Raw genomic sequence first — 24,208 nt, forward strand, 5'->3', positions numbered from 1 at the left:
CAATCTCTCGCATTATTCCTTCAGCCACTTAAGGCTCCTGGCTCAGGGGAGATATTGAGCTGCACTCAGACCCCACCTGGCCTTCCAGCAACCCTGATTACCCTGTGGCCCCCTCCCTACCTGGCCCTACACACAGCTGGCATAGTCTGTGGCTGTGGAAACCTCCTAATTAACCAATAGATCAGTCTCGATGGTTGTGGAGCTGCCCACTTCCTCCTTCACCATAAGCCAATATTTTTTACTAGCTTCTGGCTGAGACCTTCCAATTCTCTGTCTCCCTGGTGCACATACCCCAGCTGCTGGGCACCCTGGAAAGGCCCTCCTTGACACTGGGCAGCTGCTGAGACCTCCTCACTGCCTGCCACCTGCCACAGACCCAGGGATCTGAGTAGCAGTCAGCCTTCTCAGGGGGAGGCTGAGCACCAGCTGGGAAGCCAGTGATGCCAGGGCCCAGCACCAGGGCTGACACCTGGTCCCGCTCTTTCTCCCTGGTCTCTGCCAAGATGTCCCCGACTGACTCAGGCTGCAGCAATGGGAAAGTTTCCTGGAGGGCAGGGGCTGTGATGCTGCCACTTCTGCAGCCCCCAGAGTGGCCTCTGTCTCCCCACAGCCATCACTCACACCTCCCCTGCCTCATCCTTGCCTCGCACCAACAGGCAAGGGATATGACCTCCATCTGCAGAAGTGAAAACCGAGGCTCAAGATGAGGTACTTGATCATAGTCAAGTGGCAAAAGTGAGGAAGAGCCAGGATCCTAACTGGGTGAGAGGAATGGCTCTCGGGGCAGCCCAGGAAGTATTGGAAAAACATCTAAGAGCATCTGACAAGGTTGCTACACACAACAATGGTGAGAGCCTGCAAAGTCAAAGTGCAGAACAAAATCTCGCAGGGTGGCCTATGCCATGGTTGGTCCAGCCACCCAGGTGGGCTGGTGCCCCTCCACAGTCACCTCTGTGGGCACGGACAGGTGACCGACTACAAACAGAATGGTCAAGAAACAAGTGCCCAGCCAGGGAGTGACAGAGCCAGAGCCTGAACTTGCATGAAACTCCAGGCCTGCGGGAGGGGTCCATCAGTGAAAGCCCTGCATGGTGGCCTGGCAGAGGGACACTCGTACAGCCCAGGCCCTGGCTGGACCCCGAGGCCTCCTGCTTCTGACTCCTGCTTCTGAATGAGCCTCTCTGGCCCATTGGAGCTAGATAAAGAAGTCCAGACACCCTGGCTAATGGAGGGACATACAGCCTGGCCCAGAGTAGGCGCACAGCTGACATATGATACATGAGGACAGAGGTGCCAGGGAAGGCAAGGCGTGACCCTTTCTTCCTTCTTTATCCCTCAAACATTTGAGTGCCTGCCTTAATCTAGCCCTCGTGAGGAAGTCAGAGATGACGTGAATTTGGCCTGGCCCCTGCCTTCCAGGGGCTCTTAGTCTAGCTGGAGAGCCAAAAACCAAAAGAAGAAAGGATAGTCCTGTGTCATGGGGCCATAACAGGAAAGTACACAGGGCCCAGAGGAGGAAACGCCTGCCTTTCTTGGCCAGTCCAAGCAGGATACCGAAAGATGACATTTAATACACATTTTCTTGGGAAAAGGTGGGACAGGTCTGCCAGGCAGAGCAAAGGCCAGGGCAGGTACAGGTGGGAGCAGTAAGTGGGTTTGTGTAGCTGAAGCAGAGTGGGATAGGGTGGGGTAGGGTCTGGGGAGGCAGGGAGGGTGGGTGCAGTGAGGTCACGTGTGCCTCCTAGGTCAGCTGGGGGGCAGGAACTCCATCCTTTCAGGCAGGCAGTGATGCCACTGAAGGTTTTCAGGAAGGGAGGGGCCCAGGGTTGCTGTGAAGAGGCTGGGTTGGAGGTGCCAGGCTGGCAGCAAGGATCCAACCCAGAGGCTGCTCTGTGAGCCCTGGGCCAGGAAAGCTACCACCAAGGGCCTGGCCTGGGGCTGGGAGATTATTTCTGCCATGGATTTGGCAGGAAGATTGATGGCCTGATGCTGGGCTTAGGCTCAGCCCCTGAGGCTCCTGGGTCTGCTTCAGCAGGCTATTGAAATGCGTGGAAGAGCAGATGGTTGTAATACTTTGGTGGAGAGAGTTGAGTCCTGGAGGACCACAGGCAGGCAATCGGGCTGTCCAGAGGCTGAATGAGCCCAAGCCACTGCCCCTAGGGCCCAGGAGAATCCACCTGACCTGAGCCTCCTACAAGGTCTCGGGACAGCCTGGGGGTCAGGATGAGCTCCTTTTATTTGGAAGGAGATTTGAATTATGTAACCCTTTCACCCTCCCATTTGTACCAACCTGTTAGGGATGATCCTGCAGCATTCAAGTCTGAACACCTACTCAGTACAGAGTTCTCCTGCAGGAAAGCAAGACTCCATGCAGGAAAGCATGGGGGACTGTGGGAGCCCAGAGGAGGGTCCTACCCAGCTTGGAGAGGCAGAGAAGATTTCCGGGAGGAGCTGATGCCCAAGCCAAGCCCTGAAGTGCGAGTCAGGGCAGATGTGGAAGGGAGAGACAGGAGAACATGTGCACAGGCCACCTGGAGTCCTCTACCTGGACTCAGGCACAGCACGATGAGCCCAGGGCCTGGGACAGGGTACAAGGGAGCCCCAGCAGGAAGTGAGGTGGGAGAGGTTAGGGGAGACAGCTGCAAAGGATTATCTAAATCCTGTCTGTAACCAAGACTGTACTTTGTCCCGAGGGTAGGGGGAGCCATGGAAAGATTTTGAACAAAAGAGTGACCGGATCAGATATACACTCAAGGGAACTCTTTCTGGCTGCAAGGCAGACTATACCTGGGGAAGGAGAGCAGAATAAGGCTGAGGGTAGGCAGACTAGTTAAGAGGCTGGTGTGAGAACCCAGAGAGATGAAGGAGTCCAAGACATGGCAGTGGGTAGAGAGACGTGGACAGATGGGACAACCATATACGAGGTACAATTGTTGGGGCTAAATAGTGATTAAATGTTATGGAGTGGGGGAGAGCGGTGTTCCAGATAACACCCAGCCTTCTGGCTTAGGCTACTGGGGGTGGCAGTGGGGGGATGTTGTGCTTGGTGGGAACCCATCAAGACGAGGGGCCTGGGGGACATGGTGAGGGTGTCTGTGGGGCAGTGGTGAACTGGGCACCTGCTGTATTTCAGACCTTGTACTTGGCCCTGGAAGGTGTGTCTCATCTGCTTTAGAGTTTGAATTTGGATAAACTGAGGCTCAGAGAGATTAAGTCACTGGCCCAAGATCACAGAGGTAGTCCCAGACAAAGCTGGGGTCTAATTCAAGTTGGTCTGATTTCAGTTTCATGGTCTTTCGGGAAGAGAAGAGGCAGGTAGGAGTTGTTTCTCTTTTTAAGGGAAGGGAGGAATTTGAATGTGCGATGGTGACCCCCGCCGCCAGCCCACCCCATGTAGCGAATGTAGCCAAGAGGAAACTCAGCTCCGGGGAGGGTGGGTGAGGTGAGCACCTTGACACAACCCTGTGAACCAGTCTCTCTCCCTGCCTCCAGCTGACAGGAACCGCACCATCCATCAACTTCAAGGTGTGTACCTGGGGACATAATTACCAATTAACCACCCCGAGTTTCCCTATGAATGAACATTAGTCCTGGATGCAGGGCTCATTTGCAAGTTGACGGCTGGATCCAAGATGGCACGAGGCCAGAAGGACTGACTGTGGGGGTGAAATTATTTCGGCTTAAGAGGACAAGACTGCTTTCTTGAGGCATCGGCTTGGTGCCACCTTGCTTTGGCAACTTGGGCTCTGAGTAGGGGTGAGACTGAAGCAGGGGGCAGGGTTGTGAGGAGGGGCTGAGGGGCAGAGGGGTGCCAGCTGGGAGTCACTGGGGGTGCCCTGAATGGCCGTGGTTCTGGGGAGGGTGCTGGACTGGGCATCTGGTGGGCCTGCCAGGTCAACTCAGAGTGGTGGTGCAGTGCAGGGGTCAAGGCACGGACTGTGAGCCACATCACCGGGCTTGAATCCTGGCTCCTGCACTTTGCAGCTGAACTCTTAGAATTGTGGAACTGAGCTGCCTGAGCTAGGCTGTGATGCAGGCACACCGCCACAGGCTGCTTCCTGGCTGCTGCCACCTATATGAGAGGTTTCCAGGGCTCTCCCGGGCAGATCCTTGCCTCCATCAAAACCCTAAAAGCCCTCACAATCTGAGACTTCCCTGGCAGTCTAGAGGTTAGGATTCCAAGTTTCCACTGCGGGGGCCGAGGTTCAATCCCTGGTTGGGGAACTAAGATCCCACAAGCTGCATGGTGGGGCCAAAAAAAAAAGGAAACAAACCCCCAAGAACCTTTACAATCCAACTGAGGAGGCTCCATCCACCTGCCTCTGCCCCCTCTGGGCATGCTGATAGCCAAGGGCATTTAATAAACATGCCATCCTCCCCAGCTCCCAAAGTGGGAGAACGTCACTAGGCTGGCATGGGCCAGTCACAGAGACAAGGGACCGCTCTGGGCCCTCGTCTGGGGCTTTGGGCAAGACTCCTTTGCTTCCCTGAGTTTGTCTCCTCAACTGTCAAGTGAACCGATCATATCTCCCTGCAGGTACCGAGGCCTCAGTGTTCACTGGAGAGCCAGCATCAGGGGCTTTGAGCTCTCATTCCCTATAGCTGAGGGGAGCTGGGGACTTTGTTGGATTATCCAGGTATGTATCAGTCCAGCGTCCTCTCCTCCTGACCCTGGCTTGGGCTCGGCATCTGAAGCAGTTTGGGGATCTGGGGGGAGGGGGTCTTTTCCCTGGAGCTCATGGTGATTGCTCTAGGTAAGGATGGAAATGACCTTGAGGGTGGAGATGAGTCTGCCTCACCTGCTTTCTGTCACCAGGGCAAATCTTCTGACCTCAGGATCTCTGCAGCCTCCCTCTCTGGCCAGGCCCTCACTCCTGGGCCCGTTTTCCATGCCATCTCCCGGTCCCACAGCCGGCTTGTGTCTGTCCATCTGCCAGGCCTGGTTCATGCTGCTCCCAGCTCTCTGACCACCTCAGAAGGCCTATAACAGTTTGGGCAGCCACCAAAGATGGGCAGAGACCACTCCAGGCCCAGCTCAGTCCCATGACTCCGCCCTGTCCTCTCTTCCCTAGTGACCAGGTGCAGGCCTTGTATACCAGGCACACTGCACCATGTGCTCAGCGAGGAAAGGGCCCACCCCTCCCCACATAGAGAAAGAGATTTACTCAGTAAGGTCCATGGGTGTCTACTGTGTCTTATGAACACTGGGGAGATCAGCACTTTGGGAATCTTGGCAGAGATTCCTGGGCTGGGCTGGGTCACGTGCTAGCTGGCCTCAAGCAAGTTACTCTCTCTCTGAGCCTCAATCTTGTGCATCTATAAAATAGTGAGCAAGGGCGCTGGCTACCCTTTGACTGCAAACACCAAATCAAAGGGTTTGTATAACGGGCCTGCTAGCACATAGCAGGAGCTCAACAAATGTTGTGGCCCTCAGTTTTAGGAAACTGCTTCTGAGAAGACTCGGACTTCAGGCATGATAGAAGCATGAGCTTTGGGGTTGAGTCCAGGTTCCAGCCCAGCTGCCCTGTTGGGTCACTCTGGCAAACCTGCCTTTTTTTTACCCATCCAAAGCAGCAGGAAGCCCAGCTATTTCACAGGATAGTTGTGAGAACTCGTGAATATCCTTCTCCAAGCATTACCACCATCTGCGTGGCAGGGATTTTGTGTTTTCTTTCCCTGCTGTGTTCCCACCTGGAACACTGGTAAGTGTAAAGCAAGTGCCCAAGAGGTATTTCCAACGTGAATGAAATGGGAGGTGTAGAGAAAAGGACCCTACCCAGAAGGTGAAATCAACAGATGCAGGTTTTTTTCTTCCTATCACCTCCGCTCTCCCCACTGCGTCCCCCACAAACTCAGTTAATTCCCGGAGCAGCTAGTAAGAGAGCTGACTCCTGCGTGGGCAACCTGTCAGGTTCTCCATTTTGCCCTGCCCAGCCCAGCCACTCAGGGCCCACGTGTGTTTTCTTTTCTTTTTAAAAATGTTTACTCATTCGGCTGTGGCATGAGGGATTGCTACTGCGTCCTCTGCCCTCCTCTCTCCCGTCTCTCCCCAACCCTGGCAACCTGATGGGGCTTGCAGCTTCCCTTCTCCCAGGGCCCAGGAGGCAGCCCCTGGCCTGAATCTCACCCCCACCTCCCCCGAGGGCCTTTCTTCTTTAGGGTCTGGGGAACAGCTAGGTTTCATGAGTTCAATTCAGATCTGATCAAGCTGGGCTTTGGGAGACAAACTCCCCTCCTCCTGAAAAGCAGCCAGGACTCGAGTCTGGCGAGAGGGAAAGTGGGGCAGAGCCAGAGCAGAACAGGGACTGACAATTTGGGAAAAGTCTTTCTTAACTCCGGAGTCAAATGTTTCCTCCAGCAGGCCTTCCCTTCAGGCTTCCCCATGTGGCAGATCCCTGCCAGGAGGGGGCGCTGCCTTTTGTATCGCTGAGCCCCAAGGGGAATGTCAGTTCCCCTGGATAGAAGTACTCTGCCTGGGTAGAAAAGTTGGGGGTTTGCAGTGAGTTTTTGAGCCTTCACTAGCATATTAGTTTCCCTTCACTATTGCAACAAATTACCACAAATCTAGTAGCTTAAAACAAATTTATTCTCTTACAGTTCTGGCAGTTAGAATTTGAAACCCCTCTCATAGCTAAAGTCAAGGTGTCAGCAGGTTGGTTCCTTCTGGAAGTTCTGAAGGAAGAATCCATTTCCTTGCCTTATTTATTTATTTATTTTTGGCTGGACTGGGTCTTCATTGCTGTGCTCAGGCTTCAGTAGTTGCAGCACGCAGGCTTAGTTGCCCAGAGGCATGTGGGATTTTCCCAGACCAGGGATCAAACCTGTGTCCCTTGCATTGGCAGGAGGATTCTTAACCACTGGCCCACCAGGGAAGCCCTCCTTGTCTTTTCCAGCTACTGGAGGCCGCCTGCTTTCCTTGCCTTGTGACCCCTGCCTCGCATTACTCATTTTTTATTTGGTCACCATGTCCCCTATTTCCTCTCTGAGCTCCTGCTTCCTTCTAAGGATCCATGTGATTACATCAGGCTTGCCAGGATAATCCAGGATAATCACCCTGTCTAAAGACCTTAGCTTAATGACATCTGCAAAGTCCCTTTCATCATATGAGGTGGTGTTCACTGGTTCCTGGGATTAGAACATGGCCATCTTGAAGGCCACTCCTCACCTACTACAACTAGTCTGCAGAAAGGCTACACCCTCCTGGTGATTCAGTGATTGGGGAAAAAGGGCTGGGGATTTTCTGCTTTGGGTTCAGCTAGATCCTCCCTAACCTTGTATTTCTAAGGTCTAGGCTTCACCAACCCCCTGACCCCTTCCAACCAAAGAAACTAGCTGCCATGTCTCCGTGCAAGTCCGGTGACAAGCCTGATCTAAGTGCGGGTGAGAGCTGCAGGGCCAGCCAAGAAGCCCCCTAGGCCAGAGGGTGCCTGCCCTAAGCCCACCCGGCTGGCTGCAACAAGCCCAAGGCCGGGAGCGGACTCAGAGGAGGGTCTGGGGCCAGCCGAGGGCACCAGGGAGGCTGTGCGATGAGCGAGGCCTGTGAGGAGAGCGCGTGTCAAGTCAGCCAGGGCTGAGGCATGGCTGTGGTGTCGCGGGAGCCAAAGGAAGAAGCTGGGGGCTGTGGTCTTGGCCCACGGACATGACAGAGACTGCGGCTGGGAGCAGCGCTGAGGTCAGTGAGAGAACGCCTCTGCCTCCCAGCAGCTGGGATGAGGCCTCAGCAGACGGGGTCCCAGGCACCAGGCCTTTTCTTTGTAACGATAGGGCAGAGGGCGTGGGGGGCGGGCAGCAGAGCGGGACGGCGGGGAGCCTCTCTCGCTACCTCTTCTCCATGTTCTGCATCTGCAAGCTGAGAGAGGTGAAGCTGGCCAGCAGGTCGGTCACTTCGTCCACCTGCGGGAGGAAACCAAGGCTCTGTGATGGGGTGCCCCGGGTCTCCCCCCACAGCGCCACAGGCATGGAGGCAGGCAGGCACTGTTTCTCCTCCCAGGGCCTGTGAGGGCTTCACCCTGGACTATGGAGCAGCTGTCCAAGGTGAATCCTCGCTGCCCCAGAGAGAAGGACCCAGGCCGCTTCCAAGGAGGTGGACGGAGGCCCTGAGGCCCACAGAGGACGACGACCAGCAGCCACGCCTCTCTCTCAAGCCTCAGAGCGGGGACCGCCTGGCCCTGAGGCTTCTGCTGGGCCGGGGTCTGGACCGCAGCCGTGCTCACCTGCTCGCGGGTGCTCGTCATCTGGAGGCGGGTGCAGAGGTCATCCAGCCGCTCCCGCTGCTCGTGCCGCCCTAGGCGCTCCAGGTACTCCCTCAGCATCTGGATGATCTGAAACCAGAGGGCAGGCTGAGGGTGTGCCAGCAGGCACAGAGCAGCCTGAGGCTGCTGCCCAGCAGGTGTCAGCTGGGGTCCACAGGAACCGTGAAAGCACCTGCTCAGTGCGGCAGGCTCAGCCGAGTGGGGCGCTCACCTGCTTCACCTCCAGCCGCACGGCCTCCAGGCACTGGGAGTGGCCTTCCTGCAGGATGTTGAGCTTGGACTTAGCCAGGTGCAGGGGCGTGCGGCCTGCTCGGTCCAGGGCATCCACCCGGGCCCCTGGGGGGACAGGCAGTGGTAAGCATGAGCATGCTGAGTGGGGGGAGGAGGAGGGAGGACGGGGAGGGGAACACTCACCTCCTCGCAGCAGCGTGGTGATGACGGGGACGTGGTTGGTGCAGGCCGCTGAGGATGGAGAACAGGGACGGAGAGTTCAGGACCACAGTGGGCTTGGCCCTGGGTGCCCGGGGGAGGGAGCACGACTGTGTCTCTGAGGGTTCAGGGTGCCAGATCACGCCCTGAGAGGCATCACTGAAGGCAGCAACTAGGGGGATTCAGTGATCAAACCCAACTCCCTCCCTACACAGCTGGGGAAACTGAGGCTGGGAGGTGGGATCCGCCTCGCCACAAGCCATGGTGAGAGTTGGCCGCAGGGCGGGAACCTCCCCTGGCAGAACTGCTGCTGAGCCAGTTCAGGTTGTGAAATCAGCTCTGCTTGGGGCACAGCCAACCAGTAGTGGACGGGGTCGGCCGGACACAGCCCAAGGGGGAGTGCGGCCCCGGGGACTCAGGCTTTCCCCAGGGGACAGGAGAGCCTGCTGGGGGCCTGCAGGACCCCGGGCTCTCCATCAAAGAAGCCTGTCTTGGCAGCTTGCCAGACGCTTACCCAGGTGCAGTGGTGTGTTCCCAAGCCCATCTCGCTGGTTGGGGTCGGCTCCGTGGTCCAGAAGCAGCTGCACTGGAAACAGGAAAGCCCCAGAGGAGCCGCTGGGGACTTCTGCTGGCAGCATCCTAGCCCCCACCCCTACACGGAACACTGAAAGCCAGTGCACTGCCCTGTGTGGTTTCACTCCCTTGCTCACTCGTGAGGCTTGTGTGCAGGACGCTGAGTGCCATGAACTAAGGCTTCTGGGAGGGTCCCTGAGCCTGTGCAGGTATTATGGGACTGAGATTTTTAGGGTTAAAGAAATTTCTCCCAACAGCTGTGGCTGCTACTGAAGGTTCTTAAGGGGCATGAGACAGGATGCCAGACGTTGAAAAGATTCTATATTTTGATCCAGGAGGTGGACACAGCAGTGTATGGGCACAGAGACTTCACTGTTTACAAGTTATACCACAACCTAAAAAGACTTCTGGGGGAAAAAAAAAATTGGGTTTGGGGGCAGACTGTCCCACTGCTGCCCTTAGCAGTGAGTAAATGTTGCCTGAATGTCTGGAAGGTCCAGTCTGACCTTGGGGTCGATCTCGTTCTTTCTCCAGGTGGGCCCCGCCTTAGCCTGGCAGTGCCAGTTTCACAGGCCAGAGGCGTGGGAGTGTCCAGCCTTCCTCACCTCCAGCAGCCCCCCACCCCTCTGTGTGCTGTTCCGCAGGGCCTCTGGAGGGAGAACACTCGCCCAGCCCCTCTCCCCCACCTCCCCAGAACTCACCAATCTGGTCATTGCCATTGCAGGAGGCAAAGTGCAGGGCGGTGCGGCCCTTGTCGTCAGCTGCACAGGCGTCTGCGCCATCCTCCAGGAGCTGCTGCACTAGCACCGCCAAGACAGAGGGAGCAAGCAGGGAGAGTGGCGGCGTCAGCCAAGCGGCAGCCCCGGGGGTGGGCGAGGGTGCTTAGCGCCCCTTCCAGCAAGGCGTCCATAATGCGTGGGAGAGCTAGTCCCCACGGGATGCAGCCCCCTTGAGGATTGCCATGACAAGGGACTTGTTCTCTGGAGGGCACAACTGAGCACCACGGGTGCTGGGTGCTCAAGTACATGTCCTGGGACAGAATATCACAGAAGGATCTCGGCCCTCGGGGTCAGGAATTCTGGAGTCATGGAAATCCCCAGTACTGATTTTGGTCCTGCCCCTCTACCTGAGTCTGGCTACACCTCCATCCAGCTGAGACACAGCTCTGGGCTGATGCTCACTTAGCTCCCAGGAGGCAGCCCTTTAGGGTGGACAGAGCCTGGGCTCTGCCCTGCAGACCAAGTCCCAGACTGAGCTGAGCAAAAAGGAAAGGAGTTCGTTGCCAACAGCATGCGGCAGTGGGAAGAGTTGGGCTGGGAACAGGAAGGCCGAGATTTGGCCCCTATTCACCAGCAAATGGGAGTAATTTCTGCCCAGCCAACCTCCAGAGCTGCCATGATGAGAATAATGGATATGAAAGTCCTTTTCTGAAAAGTCTGGAGCCGCTATAAAATGTGAGGCATTATGTATTGCGTGCTCATGTCCAAACTGAAACGCAGAAATTGCTGCCAAACATCATTTTAGAGCAAGCAGTGAAATGCCCTAGCAATCCCCCAGCGAACCTCTCAAGGACCCTAGTCCTTCCAGACGAAGCCCAGATAATCTCCTGTTCCGTGAATCTCTCCCGTCTCCTTAAGGTGAACGAGCCCCTCTGACCCCACATCTCTAGTGCCCTGGTCACCCTGCTACTCTCACATAATGTGCTGAGCTCTTTCAGAGGAACTGCCTGTACACCAAGCAGCAGCTGGGCATCAGGTGCTGACTGCCAAGACCCTCACACTCGGCATGGCACCATGTCCATGCCACAGACTAGGAGACAGACTCCAACCCAAGCCAACAGGAGGGCTGGTATGGGAACCCAGGTTTCTCCTGCTCAAGAACTTTTACCTTTCCAACTAAACACATGACTGCCCTTTCTCTGGGTTTTTTGTTTGTTTTTAGAAATGGTGTCACTTTATACTCTTCTTCTCCAGCTATACTATAGGTTTTTGTTTTGTTTCTTAATGTCCTGGACCGAGATATGATTTGCTCTGTTCCACAAATGTCGCCGACTGACTGCATAAGTGAATGAACGGTTTGGGAATGAATGGGAAAGGTTTGCAAGGGCGGAGAAGGAGGGAGAGTCAGGTCACCTCGGTGTTCATCAGTGCCGGCACCAAGAGACAGCCAGCATTCCCGAGATAAAGTAGATGCTTCTATTTTTGTGATCTGTACAGCTAACAGTCTTCACGGAAAGCACTTTGGCAACACCTATCAGAAGCCATCAAGATACATTTATCCTTTGATGTAGAAACCCCATTCCTAGGAAATTACCTCAATAGTGAAGAACCAGTGTGCAAATACGTGACTAACTGAATAACTCTTGCTTCGTCCTTTTGAAGGCATCATGTGCATCCATTACAAACTGTGGTTTTAGCTGGGGAATGGAATTACAAGGTAATTTCTGCTTTTTACAAGCCTTACAAAAACAGTACAGCTATGTATTCACTCTATAAATAGGAAAAATGACACTTCTGTTTTGAAAAAAACAAATGGTTATGAAGACTCTGGGAAATGTTTCTGAAGGATAAAGCACTAAGCAGGCTGTAAAATCGTGTATGCAACACAGTCCGCAAGCTCATCAAGGAAATCCCTCTGCACAGGAAAAAGGACAGGAAGGGTATTCACCAAAATATCAACAAAGATTAGTTCCTTTGCTGACATTAAAAATGTTTTTCTTGCACATTTTTCTAATTTTTAAAACATTTTAGATGCATATATCACTTTCACATTTAAAATCTTTTCAATGGGACGTCCCTGGCAGTTCAGTGGCTAAGACTCTGGGCTCCCAACATAGGGTGCCCACGTTCGCTCCCTGGTCAGGGAACTAGATTTCACATGCTCCAACCAAGAGCTGACATGCCACAACTAAAAGATCCTGCAGCTAAAGATCCCCCATGCTGCAACTAAGACCTGGTGCAGCCAAAAACAATCTTTGAAATGATTATGAATTCACAGAAAGCAGGGTAGAAATTTTACATCCATTATAACTGCTGCTGCTACTGCTAAGTCGCTTCAGTCGTGTCCGACTCTGTGCGACCCCATAGATGGCAGCCCACCAGGCTGCCCCGTCCCTGGGATTCTCCAGGCAAGAACACTGGAGTGGGTTGCTGTTTCCTACACCAAAAGACCCAACAAACGGAGAGCAAGAAAACAGAATGCTAACCATACAGTAGAAAGGAGTAAAAAGGCTAACCTACAGCCAGTTTCTCTATCAGAGTCCTGCAAGGGCCTGGTAAATCTAACAGCGACTTAGACTTGAAGATGGGTCACAGACGCTGAATGGAAAATTACAGCATTTCCACCAAAATAATGAAACCACCATGTGGATACCTGATTCAAGATAAGCTGCTGCTGCTGCTGCTAGACACTGGCTAATGACTGTGAAAACTGATAAACATCTTTTACTGTTGTGAAAAAGAAAGATAAGCTAGACATAAACTCACAGGCATAGAGAACAAACCAGTGGTTACCACTGGGAAGAGGGGGGGCAATATAGGGGTGGGGAAGTAACTATTAGGGGCAAACTGTTAGGCATAAAACAAGCTACAAGGATACATTATACAACAGGGGGAATACAGCCAATACTTTGTAACAACTATAAAGGAAGTATAACCTATAAAAACTGTGAACCACTGCACTGTACACTTGCAACTTATAATACTGTACATCAACAATACTTCGATTTAAAAGAGAAAGTAAACCTATTTAAAAAAGATAAACTAGACTTCCTGTGGAAGGGAAGTATAATTAAAATATTCTCTGGCCACACACTAGAGGTATTATTAAAAAGAGAATACATAATTTTTCCTTGAAAAGCCATATAGGTTACTACCCAAATATTCCACAATATTAAAGTTCATGGAAGAGATGAAATTGGAGAGCGCTGAAAAGCCCTCCAGTTTCTAGGCCTGCTCACTATGTTCTGCCAGGGATAAGGGACCCACTCAAGGCCCAGCTCCCTGAGGGAAACAACCTCCTCTCCATGCCTGCTCTCCTATGCCATGGCCCTTTATCCACACTTACATTTTATCTGTTGACCACAGCATCCCACTCTCAAAATAGAATGATGGCCACGTGAGATAGGCAGAATCACAACACCCAAAGATGCTCATTGCCAAATAGCCAGAATTTATGGATAGGCCACCTTAATTGGTAAAAGGGACCTTGCAGACAGGATTAAGGCTAGTGACCTCTAGCTAGATTATCCTGTATTTTGCAGGCCCAATCTCACACATGAGTCTTTAACATCAGGGAACCTTTTCCCATTGGTAGAACCAGTGTGCGGACTGTCTACTATCGCTGACTCTGAAGATGAAGGGAGAGAACTATGAGCCAAGGAACGTGGGCAGCCTCAGGAGCTGGGAGAGGCAGGTAAACAGATTCCTCCTGGAGCCTCCAGCAAGAAATACAGCCCCACCGACACTCTGATTTCAGCCTGATGAGACCTAAGCTGGACTTCCAACCTTCACAGCTGTATGATAACAAACTGGTGCTGTTTTACACAACTATATCTGTGGTAATTTGTTACAGCAAACCAGTATACCACTTTCCCCTGATTCACAGAACAAATTAAGTCAGTGGATAAAATTAAATCTTTTTTTTCTATAACTTGTCTTGTACGTTTGATGCTGCTACTGCCCTGTCAGCTAGTAAAGGATGAAGAGCAACCAAAAAAACAACAAAAAAACAGAGTGCTGTCCTGCTAGGAGTCCCACCGCTGCCTTTCAGATGTTCTGTCAACTTAAGTTCAAGAACCACGAACCCCAATACCACCAAGCCTCAGGGAGCAGCTGAAGGGCTCTATGCAGATGGTGGCTCTCCTGGCGGTTCAAGTTGACGATTCACTCCTTTTAGCCAGAAGTTCCCAAAAACTTCCCACTCTGCAGCTGGGTGTTAGGGTTACAAAAGCTCCTGCCATGAAGGGGCTCACAGGGTAATAAACACTCTGACATCAGGAAGGACAGGGTGGCAGGGAAGCATGGGAAGAGTAAGCATCTGAACCAGACTTGTCATCTGTAAGATGACAGCAGTTATACAATAGATACAGTGATCCCAGGGGTGAGCTGGCAGAATTCAAGCACTGTCTTCCCAGGTACTGGTTACATGGACTTTTCCTTCCCTGACCAGACCATGGAGCCGGACTCACTCTGCACACTCACCTGTTTCCACATCATTGGCATTGGCTGAGTCCCTCAGCCTTTTCAGAGCTGTGAAGAGAATAAGAGTGCCAGTTAAAAAAACAAACAAACAAAAAAACAACCCAGCAATGGCCATGATGAAGCAGAAAGTGATAGTTTCCTGGGAACTTCCTGGCAGTCCAGTGGTTAAGGACCCATGCACTTCCACCGCTGAGGTCACGAGTTTGATCCCTGATTGGGGAACTAAGATCCCACATGTCGCACAGCACTGCCAAATGGAAAAAAAAAAGCATCTAAAGGGAAAGAGAGGTGCCAGGATACAACCAGGAGAAACCTGAAATGTGCTACAGCTCATGCAAAAGCCACATTTTGTAGCAAATCCTCCAAGGCCTTTGCAGCCAGATCTTGGCTCTGCCACTTGGTGACCTTGAACAACTTAGTTAAGCCCCTGGGCTTCAGATCTATCAAGTACAAACAAGGTTGAGCTCTGTCCTGACAGTCCTGAGTGGTTGCAAAAATCAAATGAGATGATTTACACAAAGCTCTTTGTGAGCTGCTTACACATATAATCTTATATTCTCCTTCAAAACAGGCCACTCCCAAATGGCATATTTAAATCTGATAATTTCCACACAGAAACTTTTTTCTCCACAATGACACTACCTCTATATTAGAGGCTGCTGCTGCTGCTGCTAAAAGTCACTTCAGTCGTGTCCAACTCTGTGCAACCCCATAGATGGCAGCCCACCAGGCTCCCCCATCGCTGGGATTCTCCAGGCAAGAATACTGGAGTGGGTTGCCATTTCCTTCTCCCATATTAGAGGCTAATAGAAAGCAAAACTTTTATCATCAGAGAAATGGACAAAAATTACAATTCAGATATATAATGATTCCTTACATTCATACAGCACTTTCAAATTCTCAATTAATCCTCATAACACCACTAAGATATGAGTAGGTCCTAGAGGGAATCTAAAAGTCCCCATTCTTAAATCTTTCAGGGTGTTGGTTTCCATGGCATCCATAAAATGTAAAAGACAATATGGAAGAAGTATCAGAGCAGGAGTTCTAATACCAGCACAACCAATTTCTACTGATGTGACTTAGAGCAAGACAATTTCTCTGAGCCTCAGTTTCATCTTCAGTAAAGTGGGAACAGTATCTGGATCTTGATGAGTTATGAGGATCAGAAACCTTCACAGGGCTTCCCTGGTGGTCTAATGGTTAGGAATCTGCCTGCCAATACAGGGGATACAGGTTTGATCCCTGGTCCAGGAAGATCCCACATGACTCTGAGCAACTAAGCTCATGCGCCACAACTATTGAGCCTGAGTTCTAGAGCCCAGAAGCTGCAGCTACTGAAGCCCGTGTGCCTAGAGCCCATGCTCTGCAACAAGAGAAGCCACCGACATGAGAAGCCTGCGCACTGCAATAAGGAGTAGCCCCCACTCACCATAACTAGAGAAAGCCTGCGCTCAGCAAAGACGGCCCAGCAGAGCCAAAAATAAATAAATCTTAAAAAGAAAAGAAAATGACCACATTATCACTCAACAGTGTCTGGCACACGTTGAAGGCCAAATATTGACTATACATTCCCTACTTTACCTAACTCTTGTCAACATTCCTGTAAAGCAAACCATTCCCATTTTACAGATAAGAAAACTACAATCGAAAGGGTCTGTAGTTTGCCTAAGGCCACCATGAGCTAGAAAAGTCCAACCCAGGTCTGTGCATTTAAAGAAGCTGGTACGGCTTGGCTCTGATACGGAAATATTTTCCGCTACCCCATGTATTACCTACACCTGGGGCTAGGAATCCGTTTCTACTTAGGAACTACCCAACGTGAAAAGCCTCCGGGACTGTTTCTGAGCATGAAAACTATTTTTTTTTTTTTTTACACTCATGATCCTTAGCAGTCATACAACTACTATTCCTACTGGAAGGGGACTCAGGGGTCACTCCAGGTCCGTAGCGCAGACGTCGGAGGACTCCATCCTGAGCGGGCTGGGGAGATTAGCCGAGGGCCAGCCCCGCCTCCCGCCGCGCTCCTCACCGTGCACCTCCTTGCCAGTGGGCCCGAGCCGGCGGTGGGGCCTGGCGGCGCGCCTCAGCCTGCCCGCGGGGATCTTACAGCGCAGCTCATCGCGGGGCTCCGAGTCCTGCTGCCACAGGACGTGCAGGTAGCGCAGCGGGGACTGGGCCCCGCTGGACGCCCTGCCCGGGAGGCCCGCGCCGCCGCCCAGCGCAGACCCAAAGTCGGCGAAGGAGAAGAGGCCCTCGGGACCCGTCAGCGGCTCGGGCGCCACCGCGCACTCGCCGTCGGAGCTCGAGCGGCCTGAGCGCGACTCGTCGTCCGCGCCCCCGGCGGCAGCTGCCATGGCAACGGCTCTGCGCGGGCCTGGCCGCCGGAGGAGCCTCGTGCCTGACCGACCAACGGACCCTCTTCCCTCCGCCCTAAAGGCTCGCTGTCAGCGGACAAGCTGGCGGCCCGGGCCTGCAACCACGGCAACAGGGTGGTGGGGCGGGCTCGGGGAGGGGCGGGCGCGCGAGCGGGGCCGTTCCGGACCAATGAAAACCCTTCCAGCCGCAATAGACTTGGTTTCCGGCAGTACGAACCAATCACAAATTTGAGATGCCCAATCCCCGCCGTACATCCCTACCGGAGCCAATAAAATAGCTGAGTTTAAGACACTTTTTTTTCCCTTATTTCTCCCATCGGATCAAGGGAAAGATTACGGGCAGATGGCCTAGCCAATCACGTTAAGATGATTTGCAGCCAATCACAAAGGAAAGTGAAGAAGCCTGAGGAAAATGAGAGGAAGAAAATGTTGAAATCAATGAACGTAAAAAAAAAAAAAAAAAAGAACTTCCTACAAATATACAGTGTTAAGTAGGAAATGAGAATACGTTAAAATGCGGGGCTAGCATCACGAACCGTGTAGTAATAGCTTTTAAAGGCGATAGATTCCTTCCGTTCGTTCTCTCCGTAACCCTGGCGTTGATCACTAATTTACAAAAACGAATTCTGTAATTCAAGGACTTTCCTGTGGCTCAGACGTTAAAGAATATGCCTGCTATGTAGGAGACCCGGGTTCGATCCCTGGATCAGGAAGATCCCCTGGAGAAGAAAATGGCAACCCACTCCAATATTCTTGCCTGGAAAACCCCATGGACAGAGGAGTCTGCCGGGTTCCAGTCCGTAGAGTCACGAAGAGTCGGACACGACTGAGCGACTAACCCTGTAACTCAACATCGTTACATGAGAGTGATCAACATTTGAGTCCGAGAGCCAATCACTGAGCCAGCAAATTCTCTGTGCTAAGTCCTGGACACAGAATCAGACTGAGTACGCTCTGAGAGGCTCACGTCGCATGGGAGAAGTCAGAGCCGGAAACAAGGAAGAGTTCCGCAAACGGCTAACGGTGAGCTTAGCAACCCCTCCCAGGTACCCTGCTTTGTAAGAATTTTCACAACCCTGAATCCCACATGCACTTCTGTAAAGTGAGCAAAGAGGACCACCGCTACTTCGTAAACGAGGGGCTGAAACCAGAGAGATAACGGAGTTGTTCACGGATGCCCAGCTCTCTTGAGAGGAAGACTGTCCTGGCAAAAGTTGTTCCTTGTTATTCACCGCAGTGAAAATGTAATCTTTTTCTGACAGTTGAAAAGCACTTTCAGATTTTGCAGTGTTCTCAGAACACCACTATAAAGTTTATCATTGTAACATATGGAGAAAAATGTTTATTATTATTATTCTCCTCCTCTGCCCCATGCAGAAGGGCATAGAAAGAAACATTGAATGGGTACCATTTACCAAGTGCTTCATATATATGATGCCATTTAGTTCTCCTTCACAAGAGCCTTAGCAGGTAGATATTATTATACTGACTTAGCAGAATAGCCAGAGAAGGCAATGGCACTCCACTCCAGTACTCTTGCCTGGAAAATCCCATGGATGGAGGAGCCTGGTGGGCTGCACTTCATGTGGTCGCTAAGAGTTGGACACGACTGAGCGACTTCACTTTCACGCATCAGAGAAGGAAATGGCAACCCACTCCAGTGTTCTTGCCTGGAGAATCCCAGGGATGGGGAGCCTCTTGGGCTGCCGTCTACGGGGTCGCACAGAGTCAGACACAACTGAAGCGACCTAGTAGCAGCAGCAGCAGCAGAATAGGAAACTGTAGTCTCAAAATGTCATATGAATCAACCAGGGGTATGAGACTAGAAAGTCGAAGAACTGGGATTTGCACATAGAAAATCCTCTCTTTCCATCACACTGCTCTCTTTAATGAAGAGCCTACTGGAAACCTGCCTCCAGAGGATATAAGTGACTTCTGGGTGTTTATACCTCACTCCTGCCGAGTGTATCCTGAATTAACTTTATTACTCATTCCTCAACTTTCTCCATGTAGTAACCTCCAAAATAATCTTCATCCCTCCAGTCTCTCTTTGAAGAACCAAGGTGTACTTGTAAAGCACAATTCTCTTCATCTCCTACTAGTGGGTCTGGTCTTCAAGCCATCTGGTCTCCTAAGATGTTCGCATTGTCAGAAATCTTTTAATTTAAATAGGATCCCTAAACATCTAGAGGTTGCTGTTACTTCTAAATTTTAAGTCAGCTTTGTTGACGTACATAGCCCAACCCTTTGTGTGTTGCAAGAACCGCTTGTTATTTGGGATTGGAAGAATGGGATGTGGGTTGGATGTGGACCCAGTTAGCCTAACCAGCTGAGTTTTAGAGTGGAACTTGGGACTATGAAATTGTATTCCCTCATAATGCCTGGCTCAGCATCTGGAGCTGGCATATTGTAACTATTTGACTAACTGACTGGTTGAATGAATGAATGCATGCACAAAGATAGCATGTCCCAGTGGTTAAGACCATCAACACTGGGCCATAAAGATGTAGTTTTATGGCTCGGAGCAAGTGACTTTCCTTTTCTTACCATCAATTGCCTTAGCCACAAAATAAAAGTAAGAGTAGTCCCTGTATCATGTATGTGCATGCTCAGTCACTCAGTCATGTCCAACTCTTTGGGACCCCATGTACTGTAGCCCACCAGGTTCCTCTGCCCGTGAAATTTTCCAGGCAAGAGTACTGGAGTGGGTTGCCATTTCCTGTTTCGATGACCTTCCCAAACCAGTGATCAAAGCCAATGATAAAAGAACCTAGTACAGAGTGTGGTACACTTATTGCTCAAAGTATGATAGTTATTGTTCTTATAAAGAAGCTTAGGATGCAGGCTAGGGCCCATGCAGGTCAGTTCAGTTCAGCTGCTCAGTAGTGTCTGACTCTTTGTGACCCCATGGACTGTAGCACGCCAGACTTCCCTGTCCAACACCAACTTCCGGAGCCTGCTCAAACTCCTGTTCATCGAGTCGGTGATGCCAGTGGAAATCCTATGTAATTGTGGGCATATCACACTGGCATGCACTTGATCTAAGGGTGCTGCAAGCATTCATACGCAAGTCATTATGTTTGGTCAGTTAGCAAATAGAACATGAAGCACTTATTGGGAGACAAAGTAAGTACCTCTAATGTTGCCATGTGGGGAAAGCTTCTGCTTGGGAATCCAGGGGCTTGTGTTCTAAGACCTACTCTGCCATGACTCACTTCATAATTTGGGGACGACTGTTTCCTTTCTTTGGGCTTCAATCTTCACATCAGAAGTATTATTCTAGGTCAGATATTGACACTGGCTCAGGCTGGCTTGGCTTTCCCTTCATTCATTCCTTCATCCTGTTGGCTTATCTGGTATTTTAGAGCAATTTGAACTAGTTTCCAACATTAAAAATTTTAGATCTTTCCCATAAAACTTTTTATTTCCAGATTCTTTTAAAAATAAGACAGTATAGTAATACATGATCAACTCTCCCACATGGCAATGGTTGGCTGGAGCTGCATAGCAACTTTCCCCTTTAGATGGGGCATGGTATTCTGGTTTGCCACAGCCCCCATCACTCTCTTACCTCCATTTGAGGCCTAAAGGCAGGTGCCATTTGTCCTCATACTTTTTTTTAATGGTGCTAACAGGAAATTAAAATATCACTTGTCTCCATCAAATGTGGAATAATGAAAACTACTGTGGAGGAAAATTATTTAGTATGTAAAAGCATGATGTATAGTGATTGTGTGACTTCTTAATGCCATTCTAGAGAATTTCTAGTAAACCTACATAAGGGACATCTGACTCTGGGGAAATTTAACTTTGACAAACAATTGACTAGGACTCAGTGATGTTTTTTATAACTCTGTAAAGTTAGAGGTTAGCTTGTAGGAAACTGATAAGGTACTGTGATTTTTGTATATCCAGTAAAGAATGTAACACCAGAGTTATGGTTTTGTTACTCTGGAGTGCAAGACACAGATTTGGATCTAATTTAGCAATCATATTTCTATGTTTTGGCTGCGCAGGATCTTCGTTGTGGCGTGCAAGTTTCTCTAGTTGCAGATGTGGGATCTTAGTTCCCTGACCAGGGATTGAACCCATGTCCTCTTCATTGGAAGGTGGATTGTTAACCACTGGACCACCAAGTCCCTAGCAATCATATTTCAGCATTTCTTTGCCAATTTTAGTGCATGTGTGCTCAGTTATGTCTGACACTTCCTTTGCCCGTTAACTATTCTCAAATTCTTTTCAGGCCACATCTGTCTTACTGTTGTTTCCTTCATTAATGAATAAGCTCACTCTTTATTGGTATGAGAATTATGTTTTTAATCTCTTAGTGGTATTAATCTTTTATCTACTGTGGAAGTTCCAAAGATTTTTCATTAGTCGTTTGTTGTTAATTTTACTTATAATTTTTAAATGAAATTTACTGAGGTTTAAAGTATATACAAGAAAATTCCCACATTTTAACACAAGGCCAGTGATTTCTGATAAATGTATACACTCAGGTGGCAGTAGCAGCAGCAGCATGACAAAGAAATATATATATGAGCATGACAATTATATTTTTAACAATTTGAGAATTGCTATTTTAGATTGTAGAAAGAGGGCCATGCCCTTTTCAAAAAAGTAGATATTTATTTGCAGGCAAGAACAACAGTCTTCAATAGTCTCCATCAAAGAAGGCTACAATGTAACATACATTCAGAAACAGCCTGCTACTTTGTTTTCTTTTCCCTATCTAGTGGACTGCTGCTGCTGCTAAGTCGCTTCAGTCGTGTCAGACTCTGTGCGACCCCATAGATGGCAGCCCACCAGGCTCCCCCGTCCCTGGGATTCTCCAGGCAAGAACACTGGAGTGGGTTGCCATTTCCTTCTCCAGATGATCCCTAAAGATACTTCTACTTCTGATTTATGAAGACTCAGCTACTTGTCTCTCAAGGCCTACATACTACTGCCCCAAAGGGCAGTGAGCAGAGGCTTCTGAGATCATTTCAGGAGAGTGCAACAAACAAGATAATACATCAACTACAAACAAACTCAAGATTCTTGGGAAGTGGGACTTGACACGAACAGAGCTGAAGAGCCAGGATGACTATCAAATATAACTAATGGCTTTTCTGAGTCAGAATTTCCTGCCTCAAATCCCAAGCAAAAGAACATCAAGAGAAACAGGCTAGCTTTTCAACTGCTAAATTCTCTCAGTAACTCTCTCGGGTAAAATTATTCCAGGAGCTTTGGTCTGCCCCCAGTTTCTTTCCCTTTGAAGTACTGGTTTTCCATTAACAAGGGAGTCTTGCAAAATCAAACACTCCATGATCAGACATTTCATAGTCTACAATGGGGGCCCAGCTACTCTCAGGTCAAAGTTGGATTTCTTTCTTTTCTAAAAAAATTGTCTTCCTTGGATATTAATTGTGGCATGTGGGATCATAGTTTGGGTGCATGGATTCTAGTTTAGGGGGCACCTGGGCTCCATAAGTTGTGGCATGTAGGGTCTTAGTTCCCATAAGGGATGGAACCCATGTTCCCAGCATTACAGGGCAGATTCTTCACCTTACATGAAGAATAAAGAACAGAAAATAACAAACCAAAAAGGAGAGAGGAAAGAGATTTTATTTACAATGAAGGATCACAACGAAAATTGTGGGAGAAATCTTGCAGTTACAATTTGTAATTTTAAAAAGCTAACAACACAAACATCATGAAATCCAGAAATGAAGCCCTAATTTTCTTAAACACCTCTCTTTTTTCTTAAAGGCTTAATTGACTTTGATCACTTCTTTATATAACAATTTTGTATCATTTTTCACAATTTTAATGGAAAGACAATTTAATTTTTCCTCCAGCATGTCAAACCAAAATTTTTTATTATAATTTAGAAAAAAGTTCCTTTGCTGCTGCTGCTGCTGCTAAGTCACTTCAGTCGTGTCCGACTCTGTGTGACCCCATAGACGGAAGCCCACCAGGCTCCCCCGTCCCTGGGATTCTCCAGGCAAGAACACTGGAGTGGGTTGCCATTTCCTTCTCCAATGTGTGAAAGTGAAAAGTGAAAGTGAAGTCGCTCAGTCGTGTCCGACCCTTAGCGACCCCACGGACTGCAGCCTACCAGGCTCCTCCATCCATGGGATTTTCTAGGCAAGAGTACTGGAGTGGCTTGCCATTGCCTTCTCCGAGAAAAGTTCCTTTAGACTTCGCAATTCTTTTTTAGTAACGTCATGAACATTTTGAGAGTTGTCAAAGTTGAGGGCAACCTGTATCAAATTTTTGTTATATACTAACTGTAAGATTTTGGGAAAGTTGAAGCTTTCTAGTTGCCCTGATTACCGTTAAATACTTATTTCATTGAGGACCCGCCGTGATCACAGCGAGTGGTAGGTGTACGTTACACACGGAGGGTCAACAGTAACTATTCACAGAAGAGTAAGCGCAAACGTTCCCAACAGGATTTCCTCTAGGTGAATCCCAAACGCCACTAGACACAAGGGGAAATGTGATGGAAGGATAAATCGGAATAGACAGAGGTTCTAACCGACTGCAATAAAAAATTACTCTTAAAAAAATTTCAAAACCATATGACTATGTGAGCACGGTGCTGGGTACCCTCCTTAAGCCAACGAAGAGTCCCGGGGACTCGACGGGCCCTCAAGCTTAAGCTTAGTTCCATGATGGTATCACCTTTTGGTAACCGACGACGCAAACCAAGAACGCGGCACAAGGAGCTGGGGCGAGGCACTGCTGTTGTAATGGCTAAACTAAGGCTCTTCACCCACACACCGGTTTGTGCTGCTTTGTTTTATAACCCTGTCCCTAACTCTAGGGTTTCATCAGAACTCGAACTCATTCAAACGCCGGGTTGTGAATACACCTCATAGAGTGCAGTGCTGTAGGCGAGGGTGGGTCCTAGGACTTCCTCCTCCCCCCACAGCTGGCTTCATCTTTGCCTGCTCCAACATTAATGTCCAAAGGGGGGGGGCTTTTTTCAATACCTTCGTACTGCATTGGACTAAACATACATTTTCAGACACGGTAAGTTTAGACTATGGCGAGCAGAACACTTGAAGACCTTTTTTTCGCCTCAGGCAAACCTCTAGCACCTAAATCCACATTCAGGCCCCCATAGCCAAATGACTCATCTCGCGAGAGGACGGCCGAGGAAGTGGTCAGCCATCCTTTGAGGGAGATTACTTCTGGTTTCTCTTACTTTGCCCATTCTTTGTTACCCTGAAATACTTAACGTTATTATTTATAAAGTTTTGCAATTACTGTAGAATCGCGTTCCTTGTAAAGCCTCTATTTGAAGAAGGAAGACTAATGGTGTTTACTTGCGCCCTTCCCAACATGGCTACCTCAGCTTGCCGGCGGCCCTAGAAAAGCTTCCGGT

The 24,208-nt window shown here is 49.9% G+C and overlaps 1 protein-coding gene across 2 annotated transcripts; it reads right to left on the reverse strand.

Moving 5' to 3' along the window:
• Window positions 1-6,565: 6,565 nt before the first annotated feature.
• Window positions 6,566-16,960, reverse strand: ANKRD54 (ankyrin repeat domain 54). Of its 2 annotated transcripts, none has more exons than XM_055395775.2 (8): window positions 16,488-16,960; window positions 14,456-14,503; window positions 9,956-10,054; window positions 9,196-9,267; window positions 8,667-8,714; window positions 8,464-8,588; window positions 8,214-8,321; window positions 6,566-7,893 (listed from the first exon to the last, which is right to left on the reverse strand). In XM_055395775.2, exons 1-8 carry the CDS (start codon window positions 16,810-16,812, stop codon window positions 7,819-7,821), a joined length of 900 nt encoding a protein of 299 aa, XP_055251750.1. In that variant the 5' UTR covers window positions 16,813-16,960; the 3' UTR covers window positions 6,566-7,818. The 2 variants fall into 2 exon arrangements, with proteins under 2 accessions (XP_055251750.1, XP_088693608.1); XM_088837482.1 differs by having other exon boundaries at window positions 9,956-10,049; window positions 16,488-16,626.
• Between the last annotated feature and the right edge of the window lie 7,248 nt (window positions 16,961-24,208).

The sequence above is a fragment of the Moschus berezovskii genome, chromosome 6, assembly GCF_049115385.1.
Source record: "Moschus berezovskii isolate FMDL1 chromosome 6, NW_MosBer_1.0, whole genome shotgun sequence".
Classification (NCBI taxonomy): domain Eukaryota; kingdom Metazoa; phylum Chordata; class Mammalia; order Artiodactyla; family Moschidae; genus Moschus; species Moschus berezovskii.